The 12,529-nt window shown below is 38.3% G+C and overlaps 1 protein-coding gene across 2 annotated transcripts in view; it reads right to left on the bottom strand.

The window, feature by feature from the left end:
• Positions 1-12,529, bottom strand: part of LOC135216322 (serine/threonine-protein kinase SIK3-like) — a 1,037,686-nt gene that overhangs the window by 516,909 nt on the left and 508,248 nt on the right. For both annotated transcript variants that reach the window (XM_064251493.1, XM_064251492.1), the window contains exon 8: positions 2,557-2,719. In XM_064251493.1, the coding sequence (XP_064107563.1) occupies positions 2,557-2,719 (163 nt within the window). The remainder of the gene's footprint in view (positions 1-2,556; positions 2,720-12,529) is intronic.

Below are 12,529 nucleotides of genomic sequence, written 5' to 3' on the forward strand. Positions count from 1 at the left end.
AGTTTCTAGATGAAGAAGAGTGCTTATGAACAATATGTTTAACCATTGAAAACTGTCTTCCTGACCCCGGGAAGTGACAACAGTTCCGACTGCAAGGGGTGACTACCCGTGAGTAGAGCCCACAGACCTCCCTTGGGCTGCCAGTTTGACTCCTCCCAGGTTTAGGGGAGTATGTCAATGACTACCCGTGAGTCGAGCCCACAGACCTCCCTTGGGCTGCCAGTTTGACTCCTCCCAGGTTTAGGGGAGTATGTCAATGACCTTTGCCTAAGAGAATTGGTGAGATGGGCAGCCATCCTCCTCCACTAACACTTCACCAACACTTTTATCATTAAGCTTGTCCATATGGACTTACACAGAATGTCCATAAGGACTTTCATAGAAGTGCCAAATTGTTCCACTGTATGCACTAATAAAACAATCTTTTGGTTAACTCTCGACTCATGGCTTGCAATGGGGTCAGGATTCTGAGTCAGGGAGCCGGGGTTGGGAGTGGGTGGAACAGACATAGAACTAGGATTAGGTGGATATATGATAGAGATTGAGGGACAGAAACATTATCATCAACAGCCTTAGCAATATCCTGGCTAACTAATAAGGCTCTAGCAGTCGCTTTTTTCTTTTTGTCTCTTAACTTATTCAAATGACTTTTCAAAGTCTTCAGCATTTTACTCTTCCAAAGTTTACATTCTTTGCAAGTCAAATCTGGAGAACAAATTTGACTCCTACAAGTAATGCACAGAGTGTGGGGATCATAACATGCTTTAGTTAATCTAGTACCTAATACTGTGAAACATAATCAGTAATTTAGGACTGCAAATAATCCTAACAATATCTAAATGAGCCAAAAAGGCTGCCATAAATAGAAAACTTCACCAATTGTATGCAGATATGACCAACTGAGAAGTAAAAGAAAACCAAAAAGAACTGCTGCTAACAACTGTTGTACAACCATTAGCTGGCATAAACAAATTGAAGCTCTTTGTTGAGCTGGTTCCTCTCTTACCAGGTAAGTGGGCAGGCTGTCAACTAGCCAAAAAAAACAAAAGTAGCACTATCATAAATGTCAAAATTCTAGCTGCCAACAAGTGAAACTAACAGCTATGTAATTACTTGGTAAGTTGCTTATATAAAACAAAACAGTAATTGGGGTTATGGAACAAAAACGACTAACACTGAATATTTTACACTGCCAATGTATGGAATAGAAACCACCAACACTGACCAAGATTCTTCTCCATTCAATAAAATTGGAAATTAAAAGAAAAACATCACTGCTGAACAGTGCATGTTGCTGCTGATCTTCCTTTTAATCTGTTCACAAACTTCCTACACTACATTCTCTGTTATGGAGGAGTTATGGAGTTCCATTTGACAACGTCTGAGAGAGAGAGAGAGAGAGAGAGAGAGAGAGAGAGAGAGAGAGAGAGAGAGAGAGAGAGGATGTAATTGCTGTATGGATAGTTAACAACTGTATTGGCTGTGAGTGAGTTCTGGCTGGGTTGTCTGCTGGTAGAGATCAGAGTTCTGAGTTTTTTTTGAGTCAGTCTTTGGCGAGAGCTGATGTTGATAAGTCGTTTGGACAGCAGTTTATTGGAGGAATTGAAAGTCAGCTAAGTTGTGTTTTGTTTGTTGTTTAGTTGTTGTTTTGTCAGTTGATATTGTTGCTTAAGAGTTGTTGTGCTGTGAGGTCTTTGTTGAGTTGTATGTGAGTTCCTGTTATTATATGTGAGTTGTTGTTGGTGTTGTTAGTGGGTGTGTATGTTGCCTTTTTTTGTGTTGTTGTTTTTTTGTGTTGGTAATTGTTTGTGCATTGGTCTTTTGTTGTGTTGTTGAGTTTTTGTTGTTATGTGTGAAGTTGGGGTTGTGTTCCTTGGTTGTTTGCTGTGTTGTTAGGTTGTGGTTGTGTTTCTTGTTTGTTGTTGAGTTGTGGGTTGTGGTCTTTGGGTGTTGTTGTTGGTTTGTGGTTGTGTTCCTGTTTTGTTGTTGTCTTCCTTTTTTGTTGTGTTGTTTTGGTTGTGGGTTGTGGTTGGTATATCTGCGACCTCGACGGCAGACGGCACAGCAAAGCCCGGAGTATCTGGAGAGTTGGTAAGTACATGTGTTTTTGTTTTTCGTTTTGTTTTTGTACAGTGTTGGTAGGTACATGTGTTCTGCTTTTTTGTTTTGTTTTTGTATAGGTGTAGGTCAATTGTCCTGCTGTATTTGTTGTGTTAAGAAGAAAGTGTGACTGAGGGTGGGTTTGGCAGGTGGATCGTTTAGGTTAATGTGGGGAGGGTTCTGCACTCGTTTTTTTTTTCCCAATTTGTGATCCCGCCACATACCTTCCCTTGATCTGAAATTCAAAATTCCAAATTATCATGATAATAAATATGGCATTTGTAGATGATAATTATGGAATAAGGACAAATCTGTGAATACACTGATATGATAAATTCAAAACAAAAACATGTTTAAAGTACATACCTGAAAGTTGCAAACACAATGAAGCTGAAAGGCTTTTCTATGAACTAAGTTTATTCTCCAACATTTATATATCGTGATCATATTTCTTACCAGTAGTTATAGATGATTTTCTGTGATGAGTAGGAACAACAGGTAACGTCGGAGGGTAGAGGGATATAGAGGGAGACGATGATGCAGATGAAGCTTCCGCTAACTTCTCTTCCAAAAGATGATATATGGCACTAAGGTGGTCAAATCTTTGTCCATGAACAGACTGTTTAAAAAAGGAGAAAAGATAAAATAAACAGTAGCAAATAAAAAATTTAAATATATTCATGGTACTATGCATATAAAACTGAAATGTTTGTAAACACCTAAGAACACATTTAAAATTAATTAGCCAACATAAATGAAACTAAAATACTGCTCAAATCTATGAATATGTACTATAGGTCTTAACTTCATTATACAATAATCTAGCACAAAATTACAGTCCACTAAATACTAGTCAGTTTAGTGAAAAACACGCCCAATATTTGCTAAACAGGATGTGTTCACGAAATTTCCCTTTAAAAAATCAGTAAGTTATTTGCTAACTTTCCACGTAAATAAATTCATGAAAACATCATTAATCTGATACACTGTATGCTAAGACTCATGACCATTTTCCACCTACTATCTCAGATGAATAAAATATGTACTATTTTAAAATATCACAGGTAGAAGGGCATTTCTACATGCAATTAGCATTATTACAGTAATAAAATCTACTGAATGACAGTCAATCTAGGCCTTAATGTTTTAGCCCACAGTACCAAATGAATGAAGTGTGTATCAATAGTAACATGGATGTGGTGCATTAATGAAAATAAAAGGTATACTCTGATTGACTGATTTATTGATTGACTTGTTGCTGTTAAAACTGGCATCACAACATCTAGATTGTTGATGACATAATAAAATTAAATAAGAAATTTAGAAAAATAACTAAGTTTAAAAGGATCTCAGATAAGAAATATCTAAATAAATAAATAAATAAATAAATAAATATATATATATATATATATATATATATATATATATATATATATATATATATATATATATATATATATATATATAAATATATATATATATATATATATATATATGAGTGATGAAAACTCATTAAAAGGATGTTGATCGTATCTCATATTAAAACGTCACATTGCTGCCGCGAAAATGGAGGAAAAGGAGAAATTTAAAGAACTGGAAAAAGCCCGACGTAACTTCAACTATTCGACTCCCGCTGATTGGAAACACGCATTAAGGCAAGAAATATATGGAAAACTTCGTAGAACTACAGACACTTTGATTAGAAAACTGGACAGAAAATTAAACAACCTTATCAACGACAGTGATTGGACCAATAATGCTAGAAGTGATTGTGTGGTGAATTTATCGAGCAAACAAATAAAAAACTTTAATACCAATATCAAACAAATTCTTAAAGATAAAAAAGAACTTTTGTGTCAGTTAACTGTAAAGTGTCCCTCATTACCTTATTTATATGGCCTAGTCAAAACTCATAAGGAAAACAAACCTATGCGCCCAATTATTAGTACTGTAGGATCAATTACTTATAAACTATCTAAATATCTTACTAAACTGTTATCCCCGCTATTAGGAACTGTATGTAATTCACACATCCAGAATTCTCTTGATCTTGTGGAAAAATTAAATAACATTGTACTAAACCCTAGCGATATTTTTGTCAGTTTTGATGTATGTTCTTTGTTTACAAAAGTCCCTATTGACTCTGTGCTAGAATATTTAAGTAATGAACTTGTACTGCATGAATTGCCTATGTCCGTTAGTCACATAATTTCCTTAATTAAGTTATGTATTTGTGATTGCAGATTTATTTTTAATGGAGAATATTACCAATAAATATTTGGTATGGCCATGGGTAACCCTTTATCACCTCTCCTTTCAAACTTATATGTATATGGAATTTTTTGAGAGACAACACCTCCCGAATATCACACTTATCCCCTTAAAATGGTACCGATATGTCGATGATATCTTAGTAGTCTTACCTGGTGGTATCGATGTAAATGATTTACTGTCTAAATTGAATAATTTAGTGCCATCCATAAAATTCACTGTTGAAATTGAAAATAACAATGTCATCCCTTTCCTAGATGTATTAATACATAGAGAATCTTTCCAATGCAAATTCAGTATTTACAGAAAACCCACAAATAATTTAACATATGTACATTTTTATTCTGGCCACCATCTTAATATTAAAATTTCAATTTTTTCTTCTATGTTCCTACGCGCTTTGCGTATCACGAGTCCACAATACCTGGACCAAGAAATAGAATACATAAAAAGGATAGGAAATGATCTCTGCTACCCACCTCATTTAATTGATTTATGTTATCAAAAAGCTCATAAAAAGTTTTATAATGTTGCTATTAATGAAAAAGAAATGCCTAAAAATGTACTTAGCTTACCTTATTTTCGTGGTTTTGAAACCATAAAATCAAGATTTAAATTATTTAATGTTAATGTAGTGTTCTCTTATAACAATACCATTAAAGATACGCTAATTAAGAATAGTCCCGTAACAAATAACAAATATCATTATCATATATAAATATTGGAATATATGACAACGCAAAAAAAAAAAATTCATATATAATTGTATACAAATCGCGCTGTGAGCAAAACCATTAAAGCTAATGAGTTAATTATTTTTTCGTTGTATTGTAAACTAAATTGCAATATTTTGGTACATAACAAATTGTAAAACGATCAAAGCAACACAGAGAAAATATTATCACAATATGATGCATGAATTCGTAACGTGCGGACGTAAAAAAAAGATGTTTTCAAAAATTCACCATAAATCTAAATATTGTCCTAGAGACTTCCCGATTGTTGCAAAATGAAGGCAAGTAATTGAATATTACTAGACTGTAAGTGTTGTAGCTTACAATTGCAGTTTTCGACCATTTCGGTCGAGTTAAATTTGACCGAAGGTCAAATTTTTTCTATTTATCATTATTTATATGAAAATATCTCAAAAATGATAAAAGCTACAACCATGGGTTGTTTTTAGTTGTATTCTACATGAAATTGTGCACATTATCATATATAAAACTTTATGTAACGACTTATTTAAAATGGTGCAAACATTACGACAATCGGACGAAAAATTTCTTGATTTTTTTCGGAAGAGTTACTGAGTGGATGTAAGGAAAATGTTTTTTTCATAAATTCACCATAAGTCGAAATATTGTGCTAAAGGCTTCTAATTTGTTGCAAAATAAAGGTAAATGATTGAATATTACTAGAATGCAAAAGTTGTAGCTTACAATTGCGGTTTTCGACCATTTCGGTCAAGTCAAAGTTGAACAAAGGTTGAAATTTTGGCACTTACCATTATTTATATGAAAATATTTCAAAACTAATAAAAGCTACAATCATGGGTTGTTTTTAGTTGTATTCTACATGAAATTGCGCACATTTCCATATATAAAACTTTATGTAAGGGCTAATATAAAACTGTGCAAACATTACGACTATCGGACAAAAAAATTTCTGATTTTTTCGGAAGAGTTACAGCACGGACGTAAGGAAAAAGTTATTTTCATAAATTCACCATAAATCGAAATATTGTGCAAGAGACTTCCAATTTGTTGTAAAATGAAGGTAAATGATTGAATATTACTAGAATGTAAGAGTTTTAGCTTACAATTGCGTTTTTTTACCATTTCAGTAGAGTCAAAGTTGACTGAAGGTTGAAATTTTGGCACTTATCGTTATTTAAATGAAAATATTTCAAAACTGATAAAAGCTACAACCATGAGTTGTTTTTTGTTGTATTTTACATGAAATTGCACACATTTTCATTTATAAAACTCTATGTAACAGCTAATATAAAATGGTGCAAAAATTATGTCAAAGTGACAAAATAATTTCTGAGATGTGTCGCCGATGTTTTTTAGTGCGAGAATAAAGAAATTTGCGCTTGCGTGCCTGGGTAACAATTGTAAGCAAAACAACAGCTTGATCCATGAACTCCCAGCATCCCCCAAGGCGCGTGATTCACAAGTTTTTGCCTAGTAGGCCTATAACTATTTTTCCACAAATTTTTAAAAAAACTTTTTTTCGTCGACGTTTCGTACGTCGTTTCGGCACCCAACAGACAATTTTTGTCGACGTTTAATACGTCCAATTGGCGTTAAAGGGTTATGATAATAGCAAATAATAATGATAATATGGTAATACAGTGGTCCCCCGTATTCGCGGGGGATGCGTACCAGACCCCCCCGTGAAAAGTTAGAACCCGCGAATGTTTGGAACCCCCCTCTAAAAATGCTCATAAACTCCTATCCTGAACATCCAAACACCAAAGTATCCCTAAAAAAGACCATCCTTCATCAAATATACATAAAATATCCTATTATGGTTCATATTAATCTTTGAAATATTATTGATACTGTTTTAAAGTAAATCTTACATTTTATGGTTATACATAAATACATACTATGTACGTACTGCATGACTTAGTTACGGATGTGAAAATAATTCAGTCCCCCCATAAGTATTCAGTTATGCACGTTTTCTTTCATACTGTTACTATTTGAGACATCCGTTTTCTTTTTACAAGGGAAACAATTGTATGTGAAATCATAAGCGATAGAGAGAAAGAACAAAATTTGTATGAACATTAAACAATTGTTTTACGCTAGTACAACATATGTAAACAGGGTACTCACCAGTGATGAATGTTGATTAAAGATGATGATGATGAATTGGCCGTGCAGTCTGATGAATGACGATGAAGATATGACTGCACAGCTAAGCAGAGGAGTTGAATTTCCTCTGAAGGCGCTTCTACACCTTCAGAAGGCGCTTCGGGAGGCAGTGACTCAGGCGATTTGGGAGGCACTTCTTCAGGCGATTCAAGAGACACTACTTCAGGCGATTTGGGAGGCTTTGGAGGGTCTTTCTTCGTTCGTGTGATGAACATTGTGATCGGCAACTGCTGCCGTTGCTTCTCCATGGTGGTGAGAGCTTGATTATAGGGCTCCAATGCTGTGTCTAGAATATTAGAAAACTTCAAGGAGCGCTCCATGTAAGGATCCCATGTTGCGACAAACTCCTGGAGGTCGTTTACCATTTTTTTAACTTGGGACTGGCGTTTCATAGTCAGGCCCTCCTCCTCCTCCTGATCCTCTCCTGAACCTGGAGTGTCTTCTTCCTCACTGGCGGACTGTGTCAGCTCTTCAAAGTCCTGTTCGTTAAGGGGGTCAGAGTGGGCATCAATGAGGGTGCCGACTTCTTCCTCGGCGATATCGTCAAAGCCCTCACCACTAAGAATTTTTGCCAACTGGACTGCCTCATTAACCCTTAAACGCCGACTGGACGTATTTTACGTCGAGATAAATTGTCTGTCGGGTGCCGACTGGACGTATTTTACGTCGACATACGAAAGTTTTTTTTAAAATTCGCGGAAAAATACTTATAGGCCTACCAGCCTGAAACTTTTGAATCATGCGCCTTGGGGGATGCTGGGAGTTCACGGATCAAGGCCTTGTTTTGTTTTGAAGCGTGACCCAGGTGCGCATGCGCGATATCCCTTCTTCTCGCTCCAGCCAGCATCAGTAGCGCACCATCCGAGAGCGATCTTTCATGAAAAGCGTGTTTTTCTGGACTTGTGCGAGACTTTGAGCATTTGTATTGCTACAGGACATTCATAGATATGTCTCAACGATGTGTGAACCATGAAAGGCGCGTTTTACCCGTCGGAAGGGATCGTGAAGGCGAGTTTTGGACCTGGATGCTGGCGAGGGGCCAAGCACCCAGCATGACCCCGCGCCTCAAGGCCGTTCTGTGCGGCCACGTGTGGCTGAAAGTGTTTCAGGAACACATCGTATGCCTTTGGTTACCCCTAGGAAGCATGAAGGCGTCCTTAGGGGCATTCGTAGGCATTTGGGAGGCCTCCAACCAAGGGACATAGACGAGTATCTTTCGGAGCTTGATCGGGAACATGTCGCAAGTCCTCATTTTGATGGCGGATGGTCATCGAGTGATGAGGACATCAGTCCCGATGAAAGTGAGGATGAATATATGCCCCCAATGTCCGTTCGAGGCTCACATCCCGAAAGTGAGCTCGAATTCAGTGGGTTCAGTGCTTACGAGGGGGAATCTGAGGAGGAGGGGGAGGGTGGGGATACGGGCTCAAGTTTTATCGCAGAAGACGATACAGAAAGTGAGGGCCTAAGTGAGGGTGATGGGCCAACGGAGGTGGGTAGTGTGCATCGTGCCCGCACCCGTGCGCGCGCACGTAGAAGGTCGGCTCGTCGCGCCAGCCAAGGTGAAGGTCGGTCGTACGAGAGTGACGAGGGGTGGACGGAGGACCCCACCCCTCCTAACATGCACCCCTTTACGGCAACCCCTGGGATGACCGTACCAGTACCCCTGACTGTTTTGGGGTTCATCCAGCTTTTCCTGACGCGGGAATTGCTGGAATACCTGGTACACGAGACGGTGGACTACGCTCGGTACTGCCGGTATGAGCTGAGGACGACCTTGTCGTATTACTGGCGGGGTTGCAACCTCATTGACATGGCGCATTTTTTGGGGCTCCACATTTATTTTGGTATGACACCTGCTGTCGACGTCAGGCAATATTGGAGGAGAAATTATTTGTTATGTATGCCGAATGTGCCTGGCGTTATGTCCCGTGATAATTTCCTGGCGTTGGACAGGTACTTCAACGCCTTCAACCGAAGGGCCATACCCCGGAATAACAGTGATCGCCTCATTTTAGTGCGTACAGTGTTGGATTATATCCGTGAGCGGTGTAGTAATCTCGTGATTCCTGGAAAGAACCTGTCTTTGGATGAGGGGATGATGCCTTACAAAGGACGTCTTAGTATAAAAGTGTATAACCCCAAGAAGCCGAAGAAATATGGTGTGAAATTCTTTCTCATTACCGAGGCCAACACTGGATACGTTGTGGGACTTTTCAGTGTATACCAGGGTTCTTCTTCACTCCACGCTGCGTGACACTGTATTCAACCTTGTGGGACGTTTCCGTAACCAGGGATATCACCTGTTTATGGATAATTATTATAACTCAGTATCCCTGGCCCAGGAACTGTATGAAGCAGGTGTTCACGTCAGTGGTACCCTTCGGTTGGTGCGTGGGGCCCCGAATGTCCTCAAGAGGTTCGCTAGTCATCCGCAACACCTGGCAAGAGGAGAGACAAAGTGGCGGCGGAAGGGCGCTGTCTTCGTCATTTGTTGGAAGGGTGTCCGACTCGTCCCCATGATTACGACGAGTCATGAACCCATCCAAGAAGAGATCGTACAGCGGAAGAAGACACGTCGACAGGGCCGAGTTGTGTTTGAGGAGTTTCGTACCGAGCGGCCTACCGTCATTGGACACTACAACAGGCACATGTGAGGAGTTGATCTCTTTGATCAGCTCATCCAGTACTATCCCTTCGCCAGGAGAACCAGAAGGTGGACACAGAAGCTCCTCAAATACATCCTTGAGTTGGCCCTCCAAAATGCCTACATACTGTACTGTGGGTACCGCGGTGACAATCTTCCGAGGTTGACCCACATACAGTTCCTAGAGGTAGCTGGGAATGCCCTCATCAACTTCGATCCCGATGAGTGGCCTTCCATAACTGACCCCCTGCCCCGAGCTGCAGATCTGCCCCTAGAGGGAAGGGCAGATAGGAGGGCCAACTTCGCTCGACCTGCCGCCGCCCCTGCTGCCGCCGCCCCTGCTGCCGCCGCCCCTGCTGACGACGCCCCTGCTGACGATGCCCCTGCTGCCGCCGCCCCTGCTGACGACGCCCCTGCTGCCGCCGCCCCTGCTGACGACGCCCCTCTTGCTGCCGGCCCCGCCATCACCGCTTCTCGTCGGGTAGTGGACCCTGCGTGTCGGCTGCAGCCAGGGGAACACATACTGGAGGCCTTAAAAGGGCGAAGGCTGAAACGGTGCCGGGTGTGCCATATGAATGGCAGAAGGAGAGACACCCGGTTCTTCTGTCGTCTCTGCAAAGTTGCTCTTTGCAGGGTAGGGGAGTGTGACCGAAAGTACCACACTAAGGTCATGTATTGGAGAGCGCCCCCTAAACCGACAGCGGAGGGCGCACGGGGGGGTGGCCGCCGGGTCCATCAGCAGTAAGGGCGCGCGCTCTCCTCCACCTGTACCTCGTCATGTCGAGTGGAAAAAAATGCAAGACTCTTCAATGGAGGAGGGAGAAAACAAGAATAGAACGAAGAGTCAGGATTACGAGTGAGTATTCTGCATTTATTTTATTTTAATTTTAGTTTTATATTTATTACAATTTTTAATATATCTGAATGTGTGCATGATAAAATAATAATAAGACATTTCATTGTATGCGAGAAGTGTCACCTGCATTCCTTTTATTTATGTATTGGTACAAGAATCGAAGAATGTAATATATATATTTTACGTATAAAAAAAAAATTATATATATATATATATATATAATATATATAGTATAGATATATATATATATATATATATTATATCAATATATATATATATATATATAGATATTATATATATATATATATATGATATATATATATATATATATATATTAGGGGGTATATATATATATATATATATAATACTAAATAGGGGGTCAAAATTACTTAGTCTAGTAATATTAAAAAATTTACCTTCACTTTAAAATAAATTACAGTCCTCTAGAACAATATCTCGATTTATGGTGAATATTTGAAAAAAATATTTTTATTTCCTCCGCGCGCCGATTCTCGGCCGAAAATCTCCGAAACGCGTAGGTCACATTCTCCTAATATTTGTGCCTTTTCATATTACGCTTATTTTATAGTTTTATATATGGAAATGTGCGCAAAGACATGCACAATATAACAAAAAATATTGGAAGGTTGTAGCATTTCGCATTTTTTTAAATATTTTCATATAAAGTACGATAAGTACGAAAAAAACTACAATCGGTCAACTTTGACTCAACCGAAAAGGTTGAAAAACGCATTTATAACATAAAAATCTTACAGTCTAGTAATTTTCAATCATTTATCTTCATTTTAAAACATACTGCAAGTCTTTAGAACAATATCTTGATTTATGGTGAATTTTGTTTTGAAAAATATTTTTTTATCCCCCTCCGCTCGCAGATTCTCGGCCGAAATCTCCGAAACGCGTTAGGTCACTTTCTCCTAATATTGAGCCTTTTCATATTACGCTTTTTTTAAAGGTTTATATATGGAAATGTGCCCAAAAACATGCAAAATATAACAAAAATATTGGAAGGTTGTGCATTTCTCATTTTTGAAATATTTGCATATAAAGTACGATAAGTACGAAGAAAACTACGATCGGTCAACTTTGACTCAACCGAAAAGGTCAAAAAACGCCTTTATAATATAAAAAATCTTACAGTCTAGTAATATTCAATCAATTATCTTCATTTTAAAACATATTGCAAGTCTCTAGAACAATATCTCGATTTATGGTGAATTTTTGATATGCCCCCCGTCCGTGTGACGATTCTCGGCCGAAAATCTCGGAAACGCGTAGGTCACTTCTCCTAATATTTGAGCCTTTTCAAATTACGCTTTTTTTAAAGGTTATATATGGAAATGTGCGCAAAACATGCACAATATACAACAAATATTGGAAGGTTGTAGCATTTCTCATTTTTGAAATATTTGCATATAAAGTTACGATAAGTACGAAAAAAAACTACGATCGGTCAATTTTGACTCATCGAAAAGGTCAAAAAATGCATTTATAACATAAAAATCTTACAGTCTAGTAATATTCAATCATTTATCTTCATTTTAAAACAAATTGCAAGTCTCTAGAACAATATCTCGATTTATGGTAAATTTTTTGAAAAAAAGAAAAAAAAAAAATATTTTTTCCCCTCCGCTCCCAGATTCTCGGGCCGAAAATCGCCGAAACGCGTAGGTCACATTCTCCTAATATTTGAGCCTTTTTCATATTACGCTTTTTTTAGAGTTTGATATAGGAAATGTGTGCAAACAT

The sequence above is a fragment of the Macrobrachium nipponense genome, chromosome 6, assembly GCF_015104395.2.
Source record: "Macrobrachium nipponense isolate FS-2020 chromosome 6, ASM1510439v2, whole genome shotgun sequence".
NCBI lineage: Eukaryota > Metazoa > Arthropoda > Malacostraca > Decapoda > Palaemonidae > Macrobrachium > Macrobrachium nipponense.